The sequence below is a fragment of the Mustela nivalis genome, assembly GCF_964662115.1.
Source record: "Mustela nivalis genome assembly, chromosome: 6".
Lineage (NCBI taxonomy): Eukaryota > Metazoa > Chordata > Mammalia > Carnivora > Mustelidae > Mustela > Mustela nivalis.
Genome location: NC_139025.1, coordinates 95243795 through 95268793, shown reverse-complemented (window position 1 = coordinate 95268793; position 24999 = coordinate 95243795). Strand labels below are relative to the sequence as shown.

General features: G+C 36.6%; 2 protein-coding genes across 2 annotated transcripts; both read right to left on the bottom strand.

Moving 5' to 3' along the window:
* Positions 1-112: 112 nt before the first annotated feature.
* LOC309868025 (olfactory receptor 11G2-like) lies at positions 113-4214 on the bottom strand. The gene is made up of 2 exons (XM_082737404.1): positions 4034-4214; positions 113-1140 (listed from the first exon to the last, which is right to left on the bottom strand). The coding sequence occupies exon 2, from the start codon at positions 1134-1136 to the stop codon at positions 183-185; it is 954 nt and encodes a 317-aa protein (XP_082593530.1). The 5' UTR covers positions 1137-1140; positions 4034-4214; the 3' UTR covers positions 113-182.
* Positions 4215-14735: 10521 nt separating this feature from the next.
* LOC309867701 (olfactory receptor 11H6-like) lies at positions 14736-15897 on the bottom strand (the record flags this gene model as incomplete). Its single annotated transcript, XM_082736769.1, is given in 2 exon segments — positions 14736-15869; positions 15871-15897. Coding segments are annotated over 2 exon segments (1011 nt in total). The 3' UTR covers positions 14736-14885.
* Positions 15898-24999: the final 9102 nt, after the last annotated feature.

Genomic DNA, 24999 nt, shown 5'->3' with positions numbered 1-24999 from the left:
TAATAATACATTATATGTTTATAAAAAATTTAAAAATTTTAAAAAATGGGTCTTTGTTATAGTAGTTTCTTAATAAAAGTTAATGAATTTAAAAGTAAAAAAACTTAATGAATTTGTAGACAAATATATTACTCAGTTTTATTAAGGTAAGTTGCACTTGAGAGATGGAATTCAACTATTGCTTAGATTTTATGAATACCATGTTCAGTCTTAAAGATTCTTTTCAGAGCAGTCTTCATCTCCTTGTTCCTGAGGCTATATATTAGAGGATTGCAGAAGGGTGTTATCACAGAATAAAATAAGGTGATGAATTTTTGAATTTTCACTGGGTGTCGTGATCCAGGACTTACATACATCACCATGATGGAGCCATAAAACAGGGTGACAACTGCCAGATGAGAGGCACATGTGGAGAAAGCCTTATGTTTGCTTGCTGCTGAGGGCATTCGTAGCACAGCCACAATCACCAGAGCATAGGAGCAAAGAATAAAGAGAAAGGTGCCAATCATGAAAATAACATTGAAAGTAGAGTAAATGAACTGAGTGGTGGTGTCTTCAGAACAGGACAGCAACATCAGTGGGACAGGATCACACACAAAATGGTTGATGGTATTTGGGCCACAGTAAGGCAACTGTGAAATGAGAACAACTGGGGTTAGGAAGAGGATGAACCCACCTGACCATCCAAAGATGACAAGGCCAGTGTACAGCTGTTTAGTCATGATGCGTGGGTAATATAGAGGACGGCAGATGGCAAGGTACCTGTCAAAGGCCATGATGCAAAGGAAGAAGCCCTCATCACACCCAAATGAGAAGAAGAAGTAGAACTGTGTGAAACAGCTCACAAAGGAGATAGACTTGCTTGTGGACAGGAAATTGGCCAACATATTAGGGACAGTCGTGGTGACATAACATATTTCCAGGAGAGAGAAATTCCCCAAGAAGATGTACATGGGGATGTGAAGACGCCGATCCCACCGCACAGCACAGACAATGGCTGCATTCCCCATCAGAGTCAGGGTGTAGACTACTGAGAAGAGTGCAAAGTAGAGGAGCTGCATTTCTGGGCTTGAAGGAAAGCCCATGAGGATGAAGTGGCTGACAGAGTTGGTGGTTTCTGTGCTGGACACATTCATTGGTCTGGAAGACATGGGAGGTGACTTGGTTATTGCACCTTAATGGGTTATGCTGGTTATTCCTAAAAACACCAAAATTCTCTATCTTTTATTTGAAAAAGTAGTAAACAATAGTAGACAGACTTTTGTTTGAACAACAAAACTGTGGCTTTCATGACTTAGCCCCTGAGCATATATTATTTTAAAAAGTCACAATAATAGAAAAGAAGGAAAACATGAATTGGAGACAAATTTTTCCCTTCCCAAGAATGCTAGACTAGATGCTAGCAATTTACACTTTGTGATTCTGATAGATTACTTGTTTTCTACTCTTTTACCTATTTACCTGCACTATCAGTACTACATTTCTGTTCATTTGAAGTTCTTTCAACAGTCTATGAGTACTTGATTTTCTAAGATTAATAAATGACTTAATAATAAAAAACTAAATCAAGATGCTTTAAGAATCTATATAAATGTAGTACAATGATAGGACATAAACAGATAATTTTCACCTTCAGTTCCCCCAGGTTACTCATGGTGTTTTAAAGTGACAATAAAAAATACCTCTATCATTCTGGGATTTATGCTTTTTGTTAATGCCATTTTCTGGATTCATATCATTTTGTATAAAAATGCTTCCTTTCCTTTTTAGACAACTGAATGCACTGTACACTATGAGAAAAAGTTCTATACCTTTGCCTCCAAATTGCTCTGGCTACTTGAATAGACTTCCATGTGCATATGTGAACCAGAAATGCCCATTATGGCAATTGACCTGAGGGAAAGCAGCTAGTCTGAGTCACTGTGACCATGTTAATTGTGCCTATACTTATACAGTACAACCCATGGTCAAGGTAGCTGCAAGAAAAATGGGAAAATAGGTTTTAAGTTTTTTTTTTTTTTAAGATTTTATTTATTTATTTGACTGAGAGAGAGAAATCACAGGTAGGCAGAGAGGCAGGCAGAGAGAGGGGGAAGCAGGCTCCCTACTGAGCAGAGAGCCCAATGCGGGGCTCTATCCCAGGACCCTGAGATCAGTCCTGAGCTGAAGGCAGAGGCTTAACCCACTGAGCCACACAGGCACCCCAGATTTTAAGTTTTTGTGAGGATTTCCATAGTCAGTATTTTTCCTCTACAGCCCTTTTCCACAAGTTTCTTTTTCTCTTTTAGATAGACCTTTGGTATCATTTTACATTTCACTAAGTGCCATCTAGGCCTTTCTTATCTGGGCAAATCTGAAACAAGGAGCTTCTTCCTTCTCTCTGGCTACTTCCATTTCATGTAGTTGTTATTAAATTGAAACTTAGGGGGCACCTGGGTTGCTCAGTAGGTTAGGCCTCTGCCTTTGGCTTGGGTCATGGTCCCGGGGTCCTGGGATCAAGCCCTGCATTGGGCTCTCTGCTCAGCGGGGAGCCTGCTTCTCCCTCTCTCTCGGTCTGCCTCTCTGCCTACATGTGTCTACTTGTGATTTCTCTCTAAAAAAAGAAAAAAAATACATTGAAACTCAGGTCTGTTTCCTCTGACCTTTTATATGAAGTGAAATATTTTCATTCAGAATATTTATTAAGCTTCTTCATTGTGTTAAGTGGTCTTTTGAGTGCTAGAGAAGCACCTGTGTGAATATGACAGATCTTGCACTATGGAGCTTATAATCAGAGATTAACAAACTTTTAATACATTTTTGCTGAATTTTTGTTTTCCACTCCTGGAAGTATTTTTGCATTTTATCAGGAACATTTAATAAATCAAAGAAGACTTTTCAAAGTGGAAATCCAAGACTTTGAGTCAGAGAAGCCCTGGGCCAATTTATATAAAAGTCAGACCACATAGATGGCTAACCCTTTCATTTTACCTTTGAGACAGAGTTTAGATTGGAAGGACTAATTATAGATTCTCATTGCCCTGAGGTTGTGCAATGGTTGTAGAAGCTCAGGTCAGCCTAATCCTTGGGTCTTGGGTTTTCTGAAAACAGTTCATTAATGTTTTTAAAGAAAGAATTCGTTCATTCACACAGAGCTTTTGAGAAATCATATCCCCTAATACCTTTTTAAAAGAAGTATTTTGGAGTGTAGTTGACATACAATGTTATATTAACTTCAGGTGTACAATATAGTGATTTAATGCTTTTATACATATTGCAATTCTCACCATGCTTAGTGTAGTTACCATTTGTTACCAAGTATGTTATTAAAATATTATTGATTATATTTCCTATGTTATAACTTTTTAATATTCCACTGTATTGTCCTTTTGTCTTTAGACATTTTTGTGGTCCTCTTTACTCAGGACCCAATGTCAGCCTTTTCAGTTAAATTGTTTTATTTACAGAAAGGTCATTGACATAGGATTTGTTTCAAATCATTATTGATACTCACTCTTCTTGTTTTAGAATATCTCCTGGCGATAGTAATTGTCCAATGCCAGAGTTTAGGGTACAACTTATATGTACAACAAAATAACAGTAAAATGCAACATGCTGAAAACTTTGTACTTCAAAAAGAATCCATATTAAACCAGGGATCATTAGTGTAATGGAACTGAAAAGTAATATATGGGCTTGGGAGAGAAGATATCTTTGGAAAGAGAGATTTGCCATATTTACCCACCAAGCAATAAAAGCTTCAAAATGAATCCTTCTGCAGCAAACTGTCAGTTAACATACATCTTCACTAGAAATCCTAAGCCACTTTGTATGTATTTTTCTATTAATCTTTTAGAGTGATATATAAACTGAGAAATATTCTCCAGAATCCAGGGAAACAAGGAAATTAGTATTTTAGGACTTTATTTATATGGTAGCATTTCATTCTAGTGAAATATTTTCATTTTTTTCAAAGATAAGAAAACACTTTCTTTCTGAATTTTGCAAGAAATTCAAGCACATGTGGCTCACATGTTATACAGTTTCTACTTACTCCTTGTATGAATGCCGAGAAGAGGGTCAGAGACCAGACATAAAATATTACTTCACAGAGCAACAGGCATGTAAAGGAGTTCCAAGAAATTGGATGATCCAGTTTGTAATCTCTCATGGATTTCAAAGAGTGAACTGTACAAGGTATTTTTTCTCTAGTTTCAAAGCACATTTTTATGGTCAAAATGAAAGCTCAAATGACGGTGTTATATATGTCTATTTTTTTTTTTTTTTTTTTTTTTTTTTGCCTCATGACCTTTTGGGATTTGAGATTTATCCTCTTGAGGATTTGGTTGTATTTTTTCAAAATAAATAATTTTTGAATTTTCATTATAATCAAACACCTATTCTTAGTATTCCATAGGGAATAGTGAATCTATAGAAGTTGGGTCTATCTTTTCTTTCTTCTCTAGTAGCCATGTATTGTTGAAGGCTTTTGGGGAATAATTAAGTTATAATAGCTACAACTGGGAGCTCTATCATTGGGTTCCCTTTCTCTATTTTGAAGAAGAAGGAATCATTCTTTGACCATCAAATATCTGTACTTGGGGTAGTTTTGTCACAGATATCTGAGGTACATTTTATGTATAGCAGAAAGAATTGGCAGCTTAAACTTTTGGGAACAAGGGCTAGAATGGTGATTGTCAGGGACCAGGAGAGGAAGGAAATGGGGTGATGTTGGTCAAAGGGTACAATATTACAGCTATAAGATATCTATCTATCTATCTATATTTATATATCTATATATCTATATCTATATATATATCTATATATATTTTCTATATATAATATAGATATATAAGTTCTAATGCACAGTGTGGTGATTATAGTTAACAACTATGTGTTACATACTTGAAAGTCACTAAGGAAGTAGATTTTGAGTGTTCTCACCACCAAAAGAAAAAAAAATGTAAGTATGTGAAGTGAAGTGATAGAAGTATTAACTAACTGTATTGTAATTATTTCACAATATACACATGTATCAAATCATCATGTTCTAATGTTATACACCTTAAACTTCTATAATGTTATATGTCAATTATATCTTAGGCTGGAAATAAGTGGCAGCTCAAGAAATTTAATTAGCATTCTGTTATTTCACAAATATTTATTGAATACTTGCCATATGCTGATCACTATTTAAGATCCCAGGAATATTGTATGAAACAACCCTAGGACCCCTGTCTTCACAGTACATATTTTCTTTTGGAGGTAGCAGAAAATAAGTAGCATAAATAAGATAATTATGAAGTATTATTAGGAAATATTATGGATAAATAAAGTAGGGGGTGGGGAGGGAATACTAGAATAGGGAGATTTCGTGATTTTAGGGTAGTAAGGAAATCCTCATAGAGAAGGTAACATTTATCATTTTTTACCTTTTAAAAGATTTATTTATTTATTTATTTTATTTATAATTTATTTATTTGAGAGAGGGATCTCAAATAAATAAATAAATCTTTTAAAAGAGAGAGAGAGTAAGAGTATGAGGGAGGGAGGGATAGAGGGAGAAGCAGACTTGCTCAGCAAGGAACCTGACACAGGACTCAATCCCAGGAGCCTGAGATCATGACCTAGGCAGGTGTTTAACCAACTGAGCATCCAGGCATCCTGAGAAGGTAACATTTAAACAGTGTCTTGAAGTGAGAGAACAAACTGTATAGCTATCTGTGGTATTGCATTTCTGGCAAAAAGGTCAATCACAAGAACCAGAGGCAGAAGAAAGGGTAATATGTTGGGGAAAGAGGATAGGGGCCAGCCAGAATGGCAGTGGAGAAAGGAGCAGGACAAGATGGTAGAAATATAACAAGGTAAATGTACCTATGAGCTATTGTAAAGACTTCAGCTTTCACTGTTTAGAAAGGGTTAGTGGAGGTGTTTGGCAGAGAATAAAATGATCTGGCTTGAGGCTTTTTTTTTTTTTTTAATTTTAAAACTTGGTACCTAAAAATATGCATATTGTAATTGTACAGCTCTCTGAATTACTAAAAACCCACAAATCCACTTAACCACCACCTGAGTAAAAGAACATTACCTTGCATCTCAGAAGCTTCATTGTCACCTTTCCTGATAGTACTTTCTCCAGAATAACCTCTATCTCTATTTTAAATACCATCAATTTGCCTGTTTGGGGATTTGGGATTTTCTCTCTTGATGGTTTAACAGTATTTGTTCAAAAGAGGAGATAATTTTCAAAATTTTACTTAGTTATAATCAAACACCAAGTTTTTAATTTGTTTTTGAAATGTGCATAAATGAAATCATGCAGCATCTATTTTGTGTCTGGAATCCTTAACTCATAATTAAATTTGTGAGATTTATCTGTAATGTTTCATCTAACTGTCGTTCATTTAATTTTATTGCTATATATTATTCCTTTATATGATTATACCACATTTCCACCTTATTGTTGTTGGGACATTCAGTTAGAGGGTAGTATGAGTAATGCTGCAATGAATAGTATTCTACATATCTCTTGGTGTATGCTTACAGAAATTTATGATATATCTATGTGTGTGTGTGTGTGTGTGTGTATATATATGAAATTTCTGGATTCCAGGAAATGCATTTATTCAGCTATAACAGATAATGTCAAAGAGTATTCCAAAAATGGTTGCCCAAATGTATATTCTCATGAGTAGTATGTGCTCATCCTCATTTTTCTGTGTTTTTTGTTTTGCTTTGTTTTTGTTAGTCTTTGATTATGTCAGTTTTTTGAAAAAAATATTTAGGCAAACACATCCCATGTTATATTTGGGTATAGTCTTTTTTTAATAATAACTTTTCAAGAGTCTTGCCTACTTTAAACTATTGGGAATTTGTTTTTACTTCAAAGGCTTAAAGATACTTTCTGAAAACAAGACTTTAATCAGTTAGATGTATTCCAAATATTTTCTCCCATTTAACTGGCTTATTTTCCAGTCTCATAATTTATTTTTAATAAACAGAAATTCGTTTTTTAAAAATTTGAATTCCAGTGTAGTTAGCAAAGTGTTTATATTCATTTTGGTTGTACAACATAGTGATTCAACAATTGCATGTATTACTCAGTTCTCATCAAGAGAAGTGTACTCTTTAATCACCATCACCTATTTGGCCCATCGTTCTACCCACCTCCTTCCTGGTAGCCATCTGTTTTTCTCTATAGTTAAGAATCTGGTTTATGATTTGTCTTTCCTTCTCCCCTACTTTGTTTTGTTTCTTAAATTCCACATATGAGTGGAATCATATGGTATTGTCTTTCTCTGACTGTCTTACTAATGAATAGAAGTTCTTACTTTTAATGCATCTAATTTATTAATCAAGTTTCTTTATAGCTAATTCTTTTTGCTTATTTTAAAGTTATGAAAGTATTCTCCTTTATTTTTTAGAAGTGTTAATATCTTACTTTCAAATTTAAAATCTGCAATTATCCTAGTCATAATTTCTTTGTATGAAGTGACATATATAGGTTAGATTTCATTTTTCCACTTGAAAGTCCATTGACCTAGACATTTTTTTTGTTGTTAAACCTGTATTCTACACCTGCTCTGTAGTCCTATTTTTATCATAAATTAAGTGGCCCTATATATGCATGGGTTGGTTTCTGGATTCTCTATTTAATTTCATCTGTCCTTTTCTAGTTTTCTTTTAAAGGTTTTATTTATTTATTTGAGAGAGAGTGTGAATGAGAGAGAGCATGAGTTGGGGAGGAGCAGAAGTGTTGCGGCCTGTGCGACAAATCAACCAGGGTCGAGAGGGTAAGAGGATGATGAAAAGAAATTAAGAGACAAAGAAATGGGGGCAGGAGGAGCACCAAGGAGGATGTCCAATAGTGCCAATTTTATTCAAGGCTGTGAGGCATTATATAACTAACAGAAACAATCATAAGGAAAGTATCTATTTTTAGCTGATTACTAAAGAGTTTGCAACATGCACAGAAAATCCTTCAAGCTTTCCCATTATCTATTTTCCAAACACCAATAGCAGACCTTCTAGCAACAGATGTACTGACTTCAAGGCCACTCAAGACACAGTTGTGTAAGCACAGCACAGCCTTATAGTGGTGTAGTCTATATAGCCCGCGCAAGGACAGCAAGGACCAGCCAAGAATTTCTGACCCCGGCCAAATCGTCTCTATCTGACTAGCAAACTTGTGGGAAGTCATGTAGGCAAGCGCACAACACATAGCACAGACCCTTTCTCAGTGCTACTTGACTTTATCGACCTAAGCCTTTTGTTCGGCTATTCAGCCTTTAGAGGAGGCACAAGTCAGGGCCTGGTTTGGTTCTTGTCTCATGCCTTACCGTGGCCTTCCACACAGAAGGAGAGGGAGAATGATGCCGGTCTGGATCCTGGGACTCCCGGATTATGACCTGAGCAGAAGGCAGATGCTTAACCAACTGATCCACCCAGGCACACTTCATCTGTCTCAATTATTTAACTAATTTTAAAATTTGAATTCAACTAGCCAACATGTAGTACATCATTAGCTTCAGAGGTAGAGTTCAGTAACTCATCAGTTGCATACAACACCCAGTGCTCATCCCATCACACACCCTCCTTAATGCCCATTACCCTATTACCCATCCCCCTCTACCAACCTCTCCAACAACCCTCAGTTTGTTTCCTATAGTTAAGAGACTCTCAAATGGTTTTTCTCCCTCTCTGATGATTCCCATTCATTTTTTGCTCACTTCCCCTATGATCCTCTGCACTGTTTCTTATATTCCACATATGAGTGAAGCCATATGATAGTTGTTTTTCCTCTGATTTCGCTCAGCATAATACCCTTCAGTTCCATCTACATTGATGTAAATGGTAAGTTTTCATCCCTTCAGATGTCTGAGTAATATTCCATTGTGTGTGTATGTATATACACATTCTATATTTTGTATAAATTTTATATAACTAAATATTTTAAATTAAACCAATTATCAATGAAAAATGAAACCAATGAAAAACCCTCTGACACAAAATTTTTTGAAAATATGTTCTTTTGAAATTTCTATATTTAGTCATGGCAGTAAAATAATTCTATCAAATTACAGCACTTAAAGGGCAATGCAACTCCCATTGAAAGTGTTCTAAGATGGAGGCATAATACTCCATAGTGTATATGGACCACATCTTCCTTATCCATTTGTCTGTTGAAGGGCATCTTGGTTCTTTCCACAGTTTGGCAACTGTGGCCACTGCTGCTATAAACATTGGGGTATAGATGGCCCTTCTTTTCACTACATCTGTATCTTTGGGGTAAATAACGAGTAGTGCAATTGCAGGGTCATAGGGAAGTTCTATTTTTAATTTCTTGAGGAATCTCCACACAGTTCTCCAAAGAGGCTGCACCAACTTGCATTCCCACCAACAGTGGAAGAGGGTTCTCCTTTCTCCACATCCTCTCCAACACACATTGTTTCCTGTCTTGTTATTTTGGCCATTCTAACTGGTGTAAGGTGATATCTCAATGTGGTTTTAATTTGAATCTCCCTGATGGCTAGTGATGATGAACATTTTTTCATGTGTCTGATAGCCATTTGTATGTCTTCATTGGAAAAGTGTTCCTATCTTCTGCCCATTTTTTTTGATATGATTATCTGTTTTGTGTGTGTTGAGTTTGAGAAGTTCTTTGTGGTCCATATACACTATGGCACTATGGAGTATTATGCCTCCATCAGAAAGTATGAATATCCAACTTTTGTAGCAACATAGATGGGACTGAATTGTGCTGAATTATGCTGAATGAAATCAGTCAAGCAGAGTCAATTATCATATGGTTTCACTTATTTGTGGAGCTTAACAAATAGCATGGAGGACATGGGAAGATGGAGAGGAGAAGGGAGTTGAGGGAAATTGGAAGGGGAGGTGAACCACGAGAGACTATGGACTCTGAAAATCAATCTGAGGGTTTTGAAGGGGCAGGGGGTGGGAGGTTGGAGGAACCAGGTGGTGGGTATTAAGGAGGACACGTATTGCACAGAGCACTGGGTGGTGCAAAAACAATGAATACTGTTACGCTGAAAAGAAATGAAAAAAAAAAAGTGTTCTAAGAATAATTTAAGTTTCAAGCAGTGCATACATTTCTTATGTTTGTTAATTTAATGTCTTTATCACTTAAAACCACAAAGAAATACATTATATAATTACAGAAATGATATACCCCACAAAATGCTTTTGAAAAAAAATATATCTCACATCACATCTTCTTTATCCATTACATTCTTTATATATTCCATTCTTTATCCATTCCACAGCTATTGTGGAAATTGCTGCTATAAACATTGAGGTGCAGGTGTCCCTTCAGAACAATACAATTTGTATCTTTGGGGTATATACTTGGTAGTGCAATCATCTCTCTTTTTATACTTATTGTACCAGCAGTACATTTTCTTAATTTTCATAGCTTTATAATAAGTTTTGATATCTAGTGAGAAGAGTCCTCCAAATTTATTTCTCTTCAAATTCTTTTTGTAGTCTTTGCCCATTGCCTTTTCACATAAATTTAGGATCCTCTTGTCAATTTGCACAGAAATTATTGCTGAAATTCTGAATGAAATTGCTCTGAATGAGAAGATTTACTGTCACCAACACAATTACTCTTATAATCCATGGACTTGGCATATCTTCCTATTAACTCATGTCTTCTTGAATTTCTTTGAATAAAGTTTTATAGTTTTTTTATAAAGAAGGCTTGCTAAATATATATATTTTTATTTTTTTCTACTGAGCCCTTCTCCCATTGTTTCTCACTGTTATAATTTGGAGAGACAGGATTGGCGGAAAAATTGTAACATGAAAATCTGCAGCCAATTGCAAGGATGTTTGTGAAGTTTGTGGACAGGCTTGTTGATCTCATTCCAAACTTGGCAGTTTGAATTTAATTTCTTACCACCTCTCCCTTTATTGCAGCTGGGGATCCCTTTACTAGATAAAGCAGTAGAGTCAGAGCAGTCTAAGCTTCTTTAAGGCTGTCTTGAAATACAGAATCCCTAGAGCTTCTGGATCCTTTAGTTTCCTTTTTCTGGTTCCTTTCAATTTGCCCTTACTTTCCTTTTCCTCCAGTTTTATTGAGAAATAATTGACATACATAACTATAAGTTTAAGGTGTGCAGCATGGTAGTTTGATTTACATGTGTTGTGAAATGATTACCACAATAGATTTAGTTAACCTCCATCATCCCATATAGATACAATGAAAAGAAAATTTCATTTCTCTTTCATGAAAGTGAGAAAATTTCTCTTTGAGATGACAACTCTTAGAATCTATTCTCTTGGGGCGCCTGGGTGGCTCAGTGGGTTAAGCCTCTGCCTTCCGCTCAGGTCATGATCCCAGGGGCCTGGGATCGAGTCCCGCATTGGGCTCTCTGCTCAGGAGGGAGCCTGCTTCTCCTCATCTCTCTCTCTGTCTGTCTCTCTACCTATTTGTGATCTCTCTCTGTCAAATAAATAAAATCTTTTTAAAAAAAAGAATCTATTTTCTTAACAACTTTAAGTCTCTAAGGTCTGTATTTTGCACTTCTTTTTTTTTTCCCCCAAACCTGGGATCAATACTTAGCACATAGGAGACACTCAGTAAATATTTGGAGGATGAGTATATCAAAAAATGAATAAATGAGTGAAGGAATGTTTCAAAGCAGGGAAAGAAAAATGTGGGAAAGAGAAAACACATCATAGTACAATATCCAAATAATTGATACTGACAATTTAATTTTAGCACCACTGAGTGTGTTTGGTATGGGGAAATAATGTACATTTGTCAGTAGTAAGCCCATGGCCTGGGAGAGTTCCTGTATGAATAATGTGAACAGAATTTTGTTTCCAGGGTGGGATGTGGTTTCAGGATTGATAAAACCATTCATTTGAACCTATGATCTTAAAAACAGTCTAAAGCACATTGCATTGGGGATGAAATTCAAGGGGAAATTCAGAAAATATCCTGGATATATTGATAGAGAGGCCCGAAAGGATATGGGGAAAACTAAAGACAGAACTACTGAAGAAATTAAGCTTATCAGAGTATACAGATCAGGTCATTTTCCCACACACGGGGCAGATAATTAGAACCTTGGGAAGGAAGGGTGCCTGGGTGGCTTAGTTGGTTAAGCACGTGCCTTTGGCTTAGGTCATGATCTCAGGGCCCCAGGACCAAGCTTGGGCTTCCTGCTCAGTGGCGAGTCTGCTTCTCCCTCTCCTTCTTCCTTTCCATGCCTCTCATGCTCTGTCTGTCTGTCTTTCTCTAAAATAAATAAATAAAATCTTAAAAAAAAAAGAACACTGTTCTTTTGTTTTAGGAAGACAACTTTGAAGGCCTGAGACTCACTTGCCTAAATCTCTCCCAAAATATCTCTTTTCATGCACTCTTATCCTGGATGAAGCACCTTTAATAGCTTTTGCACTTATATAAAGATTTTCTTTTTATTATTTTAAGTTGCATACCACATAGGAAATTTGCTCTTGGTTTGGTTATGAGGCATATACACTGTTCTAGAAAATTATATGCAATTAAAATCACTATTTCAGAAATATCTAAGAAAAAGTTGTCAAATATGATAAAATATAGAAAAATTATTAATGGCACTATGAGTCCCTCTAAATCAAATTGTTATTAATCTTTGTTGCATTTTCCCATTTTTCCCATTCCTAATTTATTTCTAATAATACTATAGCAATTTTTTGCCTATCTTTATAAAAAATTTTAAAAATTGGTTTATTTTTATTTTATTAAAGTATAGTTGACACACTGTGTTACATTAGTTTCAGGTGTGTAACATAGTGATTCAGTGACTCTATACATTATGATGTGCTTACCCCAAGTGTACCTACCATCAGATACCATACAACACTATTGCAATTCTATAGGCTTTATTCTCTATGATGTAATTTTATCCCTGTGACTTATTCATTTCATAATTGGAAACCTGTATCTCCCACTTCCCTTCATCAATTTTGCATGTCCACTTACTGCTTTTTCCTTTGGAAAGTGGAATTACTGGATCTTTGGTATTTCTATTTTTAAATTTTTTGAGGAACATCCATACTCTTTTCCATAGTGGCTATATCAATTACATTTCCTATCAGTGGTGCACAAGGCTTCTTTTTTCCCCCTCATCTTTGCCAACACTTGTTATTTCTTGTCTATTTGATTTTTACATCACTGTGACAGATGTGAGGTGACATATCTCATCATAGTTTTGATTTTCGTTTCCTTGATGATGAGTGATGGTGACATCTTTTCATGTATCTTTTGGCCATTTGTATGTCTTCTTTGGAAAAATATCTATTCAGGTCCTCTGCCAATTTTTAAAATCAGATTGGTTGTTTGTGTATGTTTAATTCTTTAAGTTCTTTATATATTTTGGATATTAAACCCTTCCTGGATATATCATTCAAAAATATCTTCTCTCATTCACTAGGTTGTCTTTTCCCCTTGCTGATGGCTTCCTTTGCTGTGTGTAAGTTTTTTATGTTGGTATTGGCCCTGTACTTTCTTTTTGCCTTTGTTTCCCTTGCCTGTGGGGGACCTATCTAGAAGATATGTTGCTAAGGCTGACATCAAAGAATTACTGCCTATGTTTTCTTCTAGGAGTTTTATGGCTTCAGGTCTCTCATTTATGTCTTTAATCCATCTCGAGTATTTTTGTGTATGGTGTAAGAAAGTAGTCCAGTTTCATTCTTTTGCATGTGGCTGTCCAGTTTTCCCAACACGATTTGTTGAAGAGTAGCCACAGTATCTTCTTTCTTTCTTTTTTAAAAAATACTATCTTATTTCTATCCTCAGACTCATACACACTATCATTGCTGCATGGTTAGTATTAATTCTAATACTAAAAATGAGAAAAACCCTTTAAAATCATAAAGCACTTAAAATATGAATTAGAAAAATTAAAATTATGAATCATTATTTTTCATTAAGTTTTTTCCAAGTAATCTTGTTTCCTGGTCTCATCTCTTGTTTCAATACATTTATTCTTTTGTATTGAGTGATACTGGGGGTAGTACGATAAGGAATACGATAAGTTATAAGAACCTATAACAACCCAAAAAGTAAACAATTGGGGAAAAAACCCTTATTTTCACAAAATCCTATTTAAGAATTAGATTTGCTGAGGAGAAAATTTTTGGCAAGCCCACTTTGAGGAACAACTGAAAATTACAAGGGGCTTCATGTGTAAAATAATTATTCTGAATAGAAAGAGAAAGATGTTCTGGTTGTTCTGGTAGGTGGTGGGGAAGAGGATGAGGAAAGAAGAAAAAGAGGCAGACCAGGTATAATATGAAAGATTGACTGGGTGTTCAGCAGTGGCCTTTCCTGTAACTCTCCCTAACCCCAACCTCTAGTCAGGTTAATAAACCCACACAAAACTGGATTTTCTTTGTTTTTAGATAAAATCGTTGAAGGGGTGAGTCTCACATGCAGATTGATGTAATCAAAACAAGACACAAGGTAAATTCAGGAGTGGGAGAAAAGAAGCACACATGAACATGTTTGTATGATATGTAGGGAGATAGCCGTGGGTACTTTAAACAGGTGATCACTGAGAAACTGGGGATCAGAGACAAATTTACCTATATATGTAAAAGATAGAAGCTGACCAGGTGATATCTGGGTTATATATGGTTTTTCTGCAGAGGTCTGAGAATGTTTCACATTTTCCTGTTTGCATATAAGACACACAGGAGTACTAATATAATAAAGTCTAGTACAAATGATTTATGCAAGTTCTTATAAGATCTCATTTGCTATTTGCCTCATTGATATACATTTCTAAAAATATTCCAGGGAATATGGGAGACATATTTGCCTCTCAAATTTGCTTAAGACCATTAACCTCCTGTAATTTTATATCACTATATGTCCTATACATATATGGATTCTAGTTCTTGAGAGGCTGTCTTTGACCAAATCTCATAATCTGAAACAGTTTTCTCAGGGCCTTCTTCATCTCCTTATTCCGGAGGCTATAGATCAAGGGGTTGAAAAATGGAGTCATCACAGAATAAAATAAAGTCACAATTTTCTGGATCCCTGCTGGATTTCCTGCTGTTGGGCTCACGTACATCACCATGATAGAGCCATAGAATAGGGACACCACAGCAAGATGGGAGCCACACGTGGAGAAGGCCTTATGCCGACCTTCTGCTGAGGGGACCCTCAGCACAGATCTGATCACCAGAGTATAGGAGCTGGTAATGAAGAGGAAGGTGGAGAAAATGAGGACTGAGTTAAAAATGGCACAGATGATCTCAGTAGCAGGAGCTGGCACACAGGACAGCTTCATAAGGGGCCCTGGGTCACATAAAAAATGATCGATTATATTGGGACCACAAAAAGGAAGTTGGGAGATGAGGTAAACTGGGAGGAGAAAACAGGAGAAGCCACACACCCAGCACCCAGCTCCTATTCTGATGCAGCGCTGAATAGTCATTACTGTGGGATAGTGCAGGGGCCTGCAGATAGCAAGGTACCTGTCAAAGGCCATGGCAGACAAGAAGAAGGTCTCAGTGGTACCCATGGAGAAGAAGAAGTAGAACTGGAGGAAGCAGCCATAGAAGGAGATGGTGCTGGTCTCAGAGAGCAAGTTGGCTAGCATATTGGGGACAGTAGAAGTGACATACCAGATCTCCAGGAAGGAAAAATTGGCCAGCAGGATGTACATGGGGGTGTGGAGATGGTTGTCCCACCACACTGCAGAGATAATGCACAGGTTTCCAGTTAGTGTCAGGACATAGATGGCAAAGAAGAATGAGAAGAGGAGGATCTGAATCTCCCAGGAACAAGGGAATCCAAGAAGAATGAATTCACTCACAGGGTCTGAGTGGTTATTTTCAACTGGGTTTTTCATTTTTTTTTTTTCTCTTCAGACTGCAATAGTAAGACATCACCATGTAACAAATGACTACATCTTGAGATGTTTTTCAGTTTTCTTTACGATTCAATTGACAGCACAGTTTTAGATTACCTGAAGATATTTAGTGCTCTTTGCCCCAGTGATATTGGGAGGAAATAAGGAACTTGGGGCTGTGGGTGCTTGTTACAGCTTTACCATCATGATTACCATGCTCATCATGGGCCATTAAACCCCTGCCTTTTTATGTGTCCTCAGCACTGCATAAAATTCAGATAGATGCTTCTTGTCATTCAGAGGCTTTCAACCAAGTTCAGAAACATCAACTTAGAGTCAACCAGTGCTATCAGTGAGGCCACCTGTGACCTCTTATTTTTGAAGATCTCCTGAAATCACACAATTTGCAATGTTACTTCCTCTCAGGGTTTGGTGATAGGCACAATTCTTCAAAGTATTCTTTATTTTTAGATTTGTTCCTTTTACAGTTAAAAATTTGTTTCTGAAGAGGAGTAAGCTTCTTGTTCTGTCACCTTGAATGAACATTTTAAATAAAATTGGTATGAATAAATGAGGTTTTTAAAATTTTTTTTGCATTTATTTTTTCATGTTCTTTTTTTTTTTTTTAATTTTTTATTTATTCATTTGACAGAGATCGCAAGTAGGCAGAGAGGCAGGCAGAGAGAGAGAGAGAGAGAGAAGCAGGCTCCCTGCCGAGCAGAGAGCCCGATGCGGGACTCGATCCCAGGACCCCGAGATCATGACCTGAGCCGAAGGCAGCGAGTCAACCCACTGAGCCACCCAGGCGCTCTCATGTTCTTTTTAAATTTATTTTTTATTTATTTTCAGCATAACAGTATTCATTATTTTTGTACCACACCCAGTGCTCCATGCAATCTGTGCCCTCTCTAATAACCACCACTTTGTTCCTCCAACCTCCCACTATTGTTCCCGCCACTTCAAACCCCTCAGATTGTTTTTCAGAGTCCATAGTCTCTCAGGGTTCACCTCCCCTTCCAATTTCCCCCAACTCCCTTCTCCTCTCTAACTCCCCATGTCCTCCATGCTATTTGTTATGCTCCACAAATAAGTGAAACCATATGATAATTGACTCTCTCTGCTTGACTTATTTCACTCAGCATAATCTCTTCCAGTCCCATCCATGTTGCTACAAAAGTTGGGTATTCATCCTTTCTGATGGAGACATAATACTCCATAGTGTATACGGACCACATCTTCCTTATCCATTCGTCCGTTGAAGGGCATCTTGGTTCTTTCCACAGTTTGGCGACTATGGCCATTGCTGCTACAAACATTGGGGTACAGATGACCCTTCTTTTCACTACATCTGTATCTTTGGGGTAAATCCCCAGTAGTGCAATTTCAGGGTCATAGGGAAGTTCTATTTTTAATTTCTTGAGGAATCTCCACACTGTTCTCCAAAGAGGCTGCACCAACTTGCATTCCCACTAATAGTGTAAGAGCGTTCCCCTTTCTCCACATCCCCTTCAACACATGTTGTTTCCTGACTTGCTAATTTTGGCCATTCTAACTGGTGTAAGGTGATATCTCAATGTGGTTTTAATTTGAATCTTCCTGATGGCTAGTGATGATGAACATTTTTTCATGTGTCTGATAGCCATTTGTATGTCTTCATTGGAGAAGTGTCCATGTCTTCTGCCCATTTTTTTTTTTTTGATATGATTATCTGTTTTGTGTGTTGAGTTTGAGGAGTTCTTTATAGATCCTGGATATCAACCTTTTGTCTGTACTGTCATTTGCAAATATCTTCTCCTATTTTCTTTTTTATTTTTTTAAAGACTTTATTTGAAAGAGAGCAAGTAAGAGAGATCACAGAGGGAGAGGGAGAAACAGACTCGCCACTGAGCAGAGAGTCTGATGCAATGCTTGATCTCAGGAGCCTGGGATCATGACCTCAGCCAAAGGCAGACACTTAACTAACTGAGCCATCCAGGTGTCCCTAATCGAATGAGGTTTAGACTAAACACTAACGATCTCTTTTAACTGAGATTTACCCTAACTAGAGTACACAGGCTTCAGTCTTCAGTTGAAATTTATCACATGCAGGGAAAGTACCTCATGATAATATTCTATATATATTTTGTCATGTAAAGTAAAAATAACTATGGTATTATATCACTGAAAGCATTGTGAGACTTGAAGTATATTAATTGGAGATCTGTGCATAGACTAGTCATTCTCATTTCTCTCTATATATTATCTCAAGCTTCTATGTCAGAGTTTCTCCTGACTGACTTGATCTGTACATGTTTTCCCAGGACCTAATGCCTGATATTTTTCCTTCTTCACTGATCCTCACCTAATCCCTGATATTTTTCCTTCTTCACTGATCCTCTCTCTGCATGTGACCTGCCAGTTAGCCCCTTGATATAAAAGCCAACCATCTATGCAAGATGAAGCCATATTTTTCTCTCCCTAGCTGTGAAGTTTCTTTCATAACTTGGATTTATCTTCTCAATTTCTTTCTCAGCATCTCCATTTGATATCTAATGAAACATGCTTATGATTAAACTTTTTTTGATTTCTCTCCCCTCAAACTGGCCAATCCTTCCTTTACTGCCATACCACTAAATTGCACCACCAATCACTCAGCTGTTCAGGCTATACACTTTGGCCACATCTTTACCACTCCTCTCAATACTCTACATCAACAAGTGTTCTAGGCCTCAAAACATTCAGAATCTGAACAATTTTTAGCGTTCCTATCAGCTTTCACCCGGTGCATATTATTCCCATTTTGACCACTACAAAAGCCTTTGAAATTGCCTGTTTCCATTTTTATATGCCTAGAGACTTACCCATATAGTAACTAGATGACAGTTTTTAGAAAATATGACCATGTCAACTACTAGCTTTCAATCTTCTATATATACTTTAAACCCTCCAGTTCCTGGGGCGCCTGGGTGGCTCAGTGGGTTAAGTTGCTCCCTTTGGCTCAGGTCATGATCTCAGGGTCCTGGGATGAAGTTCCACATCGGGCTCTCTGCTTGGCAGGGAGCCCGGTTCCCTCTCTCTCTCTCTCTCTGCCTGTCTCTCTGCCTACTTGTGGTCTCTGTCAAATAAATAAATAAAATATAAAAAAAAACCCATCAAAAACCAAAAAGCAAAAAAAAAAGTTTCTTACCATAGCTAGGAAGGCCAATGAGGCCTTCTTCCATGTCCTCATTTCCTACCACTCTTCCCCCGACTGGGCTCACTCCAGCTGTGCTGATTCTTGACTATGCCAGGGGTGGCCCATATACAGGCCTGGATCACCCTCACTCTATCCCTCTCTCCACCTGGCCAGTATTCACATGTCTTAATCTATTACTTTATTCAGATTTCTGGTAAAAATCAGAAACTCACAGAGACCTTTCCCTACTTTAGCCCATCTTTGCTACTCTGTTTCCCAATCCCACTTTAGTTTTCTTCAAAGTGCCTATAGCTACCTGGCATTGTATTATATACTTAGTGTGTATTTTCTGTCTCAACAGTCTGAATGTAAGAGGAAGACATTATTTTGCTCACCAATGTATTTGTAGAATCTAGGACACTATCTGGTATATTATAAGTGCTTACTAAATATTTGTTATCTCAATTAAAGAACATGCCCTAATAGTAACCAGTTAGGGAAATAACTGCTTGTAGCCAGAGGAAAAAAGAGTGGAAAAAATGCAAAGAGTGGAAACTCCACTTTGCTAAAAACAAAAGCAAGGCAACAAAGATTTTGTTTTTTATAGGGATACACCATTAGTCCCAGAAAACAGGAGAATATCCACGGCAGGAACCTGCTCAATACAACACTGTTTAAATCATTTCATCTTTCTTTTTGTCTCTTTCATCCATGCTGCTTTGTGCTGTGATCTTTCTTATTGTCACTAAGTTATAATCTGCTCTAAAGTTGTGTGTGTGTGTGTGTGTACACTGTTTCTTGCTGTCTTCTGTTTCTAATTGTCCATGTCTTTATTAAATGACTTTTATAATTGTTCCCTCTTATTTTAAATAGATAAGTGAACTGTTTTAGGTTATTCCCTCTTGAAGAAAATGTGTTTATAGTCCATAGCTGATATATTTTCTCTATGTAGTTAGTCAATATCCTTTAACAGAAAAATGTCCTTCTCTTACTACCGAATGTTTTCTTCTACCCCATATTCAGGGTCAGGAAATCTGGTATATGGGATTTGAATAAGTAATAAGGTATAGAATGAAGTTGTAATTCCACAATTTATTCTTGGTGCATATGTTTGGGAGTTCAGCTAACATTTCAATTTAAGTAAAATACTATTATTTTTATTAAATATATTTATTAATATATTTATAAATAAAATACATAAGACAATGTTTATTTAGAACAGTTCTGATGTTGTAGGCTATGTTATATATTTGAGAGTATAACCAATTTCCATTAGGAGGAAACTATTTTAAATTACATTTTCATATGGAAAAAATACAATAAAGGGTTAGAGGAAAGTAAAAAAGACATTACCAAGAAAATCTGAGCTGTACCTTACCTAATGCTATTATGTGAGGATTGTAGAATCCAATAGAGGCCAGACATCCAAGTATAGGTTTCTCTCTCCTGGAGTCAGCCTTGATCTCCTTGTCCTCTCATTTCAGCAGGAAAAAATGTGTAGCCATGTCAAAGTTGTGCTCCAATTCACGCTTCTGTAAGGGGTTGCGTGTTGGAAGAGTAATATTATCAAGAATAGAAATTACTTGAAGCCCACACAATGACTATATTGGCCTTTCATGCTGGTTACATGAAGTTATACAGGGCACCATAGTTTCTCCTGATTTGGGAACAACTGATTACAGCCCTGCCTCTAAAAGAGGGTATGTACCAAACACACTCTGAATCATGATTTTTCTGTTCTTGACAGTCCATTTTGGAAGTGTGGTGATCCAGAGCACTCTATGTCTACACAGGTCTTACTGCTGAGCTCCAGTCCCTTGTATGCTTTTAAATAAATGTGTCAAGTTTTGCTTCTGACCCTCCTGGATTATCTGACTTTTCCCAATGGCCTCATCTAGGAATAACAATGAGAAAGTTTTGGCTAGATCTCAGAAAGTATTTCTTTAACTGAGGCTTAAATTGGTCCAGCCTCTAGGGGAAAAGGGAAAGATGGTGAGTCCTGGATCTGAGCTGAAGAATAAGTTGGTTTTAAGCCTTGGATCATAATGTTACATATAACCAGAAGCATCTGCATATATTTTTATAGTAATGCAGCTGTGTTTTCCCATAAAAGAGACGACCTGGATTTAGGATAAAAATGTAAGAGCAAAGGGTTCTATAAAGCCAAAGGATATAAGGACAGAGTTTAATTATAGTAAAGAATTTACAAAACCCTTCAAAGTCTTATTTGATCTATTCCTTTCTCTCTATAATTGAGTACATATACAAGCTGGGAATGCTGGGATTTTTAGATCAGTAACAACTGTTCCACTATTACTTGACTGTTAACTACTGTCCTACTGGTCTAAAGTCTCACTTTAGCCTGGGTAAAGTAAATTAAAAATTTACATCAACATTACATCAACATTATAATTGCTACAACTAATATTGTGACTTTGGAATGTATAATGGAGGTAATACTCTAATCCTGTTTGACTCTGCAGAGGTCAGATAAAGAGTCCTTCATAAATTCTCGTCCCATAATTTAAGAAGCACATGGGCAAATGACAGTGATTTTGAAGGAAGCAATTTAGAAGGGCTTGGAATTATGAAAAATGAATGACAAAGACTGTATCAGAGGAAAAGAGAAGGTGATCATTTAACACAGCAATTCAGTTTGTCCCATTTGTCTCCAAAATACAGAATTAAAAATAATAGTTAAAAGTTATAGGGAGATACATTACAATTGAATATGGAGAATAGCTTTCTAACAGAGAAACCTGTCCAGTAGGGGTGCCTGGGTGGCTCAGTGGGTTAAGCCTCTGCCTTCGTCTCAGGTCATGATCCCATGGTCCTGGGATTGAGTCCCGCATCAGGCTCTCTGCTCAGCGGGGCTGGGATTGAGTCCCGCATCAGGCTCCCCGCTGAGCAGAGAGCCTGCTTCCCCCTCTCTCTCTGCCTGCCTCTCTGCCTACTTGTGATCTCTGTCAAATAAATAAATAAAATATTAAAAAAAAAAAAAAGAAACCTGTCCAGTGATGGACCAAGCTACAGAAGAATACTTCAGAAGAATACTTTCTATCATGGATTTTGTCAGATGTAGGCTGAGAAAGTGGTATAAGGGATTTAAGTAAGCATCAAAAGCGATTTTTTTTTTCAATTCTGAAGCTCTGTGATAAGCATTTAAGATATGTCAAGGAAAAAAAGAACTTGCCCAGGTAACCTCAATGACATAAAAAAAGGTATAATGGGAAGTACTAAGGTTAGTGAGAACTTGAAGTTTTCATTAACACTGGTAAATATGAATAGTATTTTCTAAAGGTCATAAGTCAACAATAGACAAAGGGGGCAAAAAAGGGAATTCTGGACTGTATTGTAGTCAGTAAGACCCCAGAGTTATGTTGTGAAACTACAAATAATCCAATTCTATTAATTGAAGAAATTGTTATTTTTTTTCCTGGAAAAAAAAATGAGTGTAGGACACTTACTCTCTGAGCAAAAATTTGAATTGTTCTTTAGTTTGGCCAAAGGCTATTCTGCCAGAATTGTGTAGGGGGAGGTGGTTCTGGTGGTTCTGAAGTAAAAGATATGACCATGAGGTGGCAGTAGCTTCAACAACTTTTATCTGGGGACACTGCTTGGAATATCTTGCTGGGGAAATCCCTCACCTTTCAGGAGACATTTCAGAGATTATAGGCTTACAGGCCAGTACTCAGAAGGGAAGGAGAACTAAGGGCTAACACCCAGGAAAAAGAAGGGGATCAGAGAGTAAGCTTACTTGACAAGGTGCTATGAGTTAGCTTGGAGAGGGGGGAGGACTCTATGTCAGAAAGTTCCAAAGGGCAGCAATAACTTGGGGGTTTTTATCTACCTATAGCAGGCAGAAGTTATCTTATCGATGGCTAGCAGATATTGGGCACAGTTTCCTGGGATATGCAAGGTGGGCGGACTCTGGATGGCTAAAAATCTATATCTTTGGGCTATATGTAAAATAATTAGGTATGTAAAAATTTTAGTACCTGTGGGCTTTGAGCTACCAGGTAACGAAGTAAACAATGTGGGGGCCAAGGTACGGAAGCCAACATTGGCTCATTTATATAACAGATGGACTTTGAAATAGATTGTGATGGCCTTTTACTCTATTTTCTGTGTTTATTCAGACTTCAGAATTCATGCTTTCTCTACATGCTTTCATGTATACATGTACACATATATATGTATATACACACATGCATACCACTTCTTCTTTATCCATTCATCTATGGGTAGACACTTGGGTTCCTTCCGTATCTTGGCTATTATACATAATGCTGCAATTAACATAGGTGTGTGTATATCTTTCTTTTTTTTTTTTTTTTACTTTTAATTTTTAATTTTTTATAAACATATATTTTTATCCCCAGGGGTACAGGTCTGTGAATCACCAGGTTTACACACTTGACAGCACTCACCAAAGGCGTATATCTTTTTGAAATAGTGTTTTTGTTTTCTTTATTGGTAGAATTACTGGATCATATGGTAGTTCTATCTTTATTTTTTTGAGGGACCTCTACAGTGTTTTTCACAATGACTCTACTGATTTACATTCCCACCAGTTTACATTCCCACAAAGAACAAGAATGTGTTCTTTCCCCCCCCACATCCTCACTAATGCTTATTTCTTATTTTTTGATGCTAGTCATTCTAACAGGTGACATTTCATTGTGCTTTTCATTTGCATTATCTTGATGATTAGTGATGTTGAGCATCTTTTCATGTCTCTGTTGGTCATCTATGTGTCTTCTTTAGAAAAATGTATATTCAGGTCTTCTACCCATTTTTAAATCTGATTGTATGGGGGTTTTTTTGGTGTTGAATTATGTAAGTTCTCTATATATTTTGGACATTAACCTCTTATCAGATATATCATTTGCAAATGTCTTCTCCCATTCAGTAGTTTGCTTTTTTGATTTGTGGATGATTTTCTGTGCATAAGCTTTTTATTTTGATGTAGTCCCAATAATTTATTTTTGCTTCTGTTTCACTTGCCTGAGGAGACCTATCTAGAAAAATTTGGCTAAAGCTGATGTCAAAGAAACTACTGCCTATATTTTCTTCTAGAAGTCTTATGATTTTAGGTCTCACATTTAGGTTTTTAAACCATTTTGACTTTATTTTTATGTATGGTATAAGAAAGTGTTCCAATGTCATTCTTTCCCATGTAACTGTCAAGTTTTCTCAGCATCATCATTTTGAGGAAACTGTCTTTTCCTTATTGTATATTCTTACCTCATGGGTGAATTGACCATATTATCATGAGTTTATTTCTAGGCTCTCTATTCTGTTCTGTTGATTTATGTGCCTATTTTTGTGGCAGTACCATATTATTTTGATTACTAATACATTTTAGTTTATCTTGAAATCTGGACTTATAATGCCTTTAGCTTTGTTCTTCTTTTTTAAGATTGCTTTGGCTGGGGAACTTAAAATTTAATGCAAATTTTCTGAGAATTTATTTTCTTTAGAAAAAATATTGGAACTAGATCATATGTATGTGTATTCTTAAGAGGTTTGGCACACACTTGTCTATTTTAACTTTGTAGCAAGGTAAATTGTCATGGGTTGGAGATAACTGGAAGACAGCACTGGTCTGTGATTCAGAATACCTTGGGCCAAACTTTATGATATACTAGCTGTGCCAGGGTGATAAACCATTTAACATTTATGTGCTTAGATTTTCCATGTAATCTTGTCAGAGCCTCATGAGTTAGGGAAACTCTTTGAATGTTTTGACCTCTGATGAATTGCAAACATGGTTTCAGTGTAGTTTCAGAGAACTAACAAAGATCTCATAGATTCTTGCCCCATTCTGCTAAAATAAAGTAGATTTTTTTTTAAAAAAGCAAACAAGTAAAAACATCACTTTCAGCAGGCAGGATAAATTCATTATGAAAAATGCAGTTGTAATTCTAGAGAACATTTTTGTGTATTATTTTTTAAAGGATGTCTTGTGGGTACCTGGGTGGCTCAGTG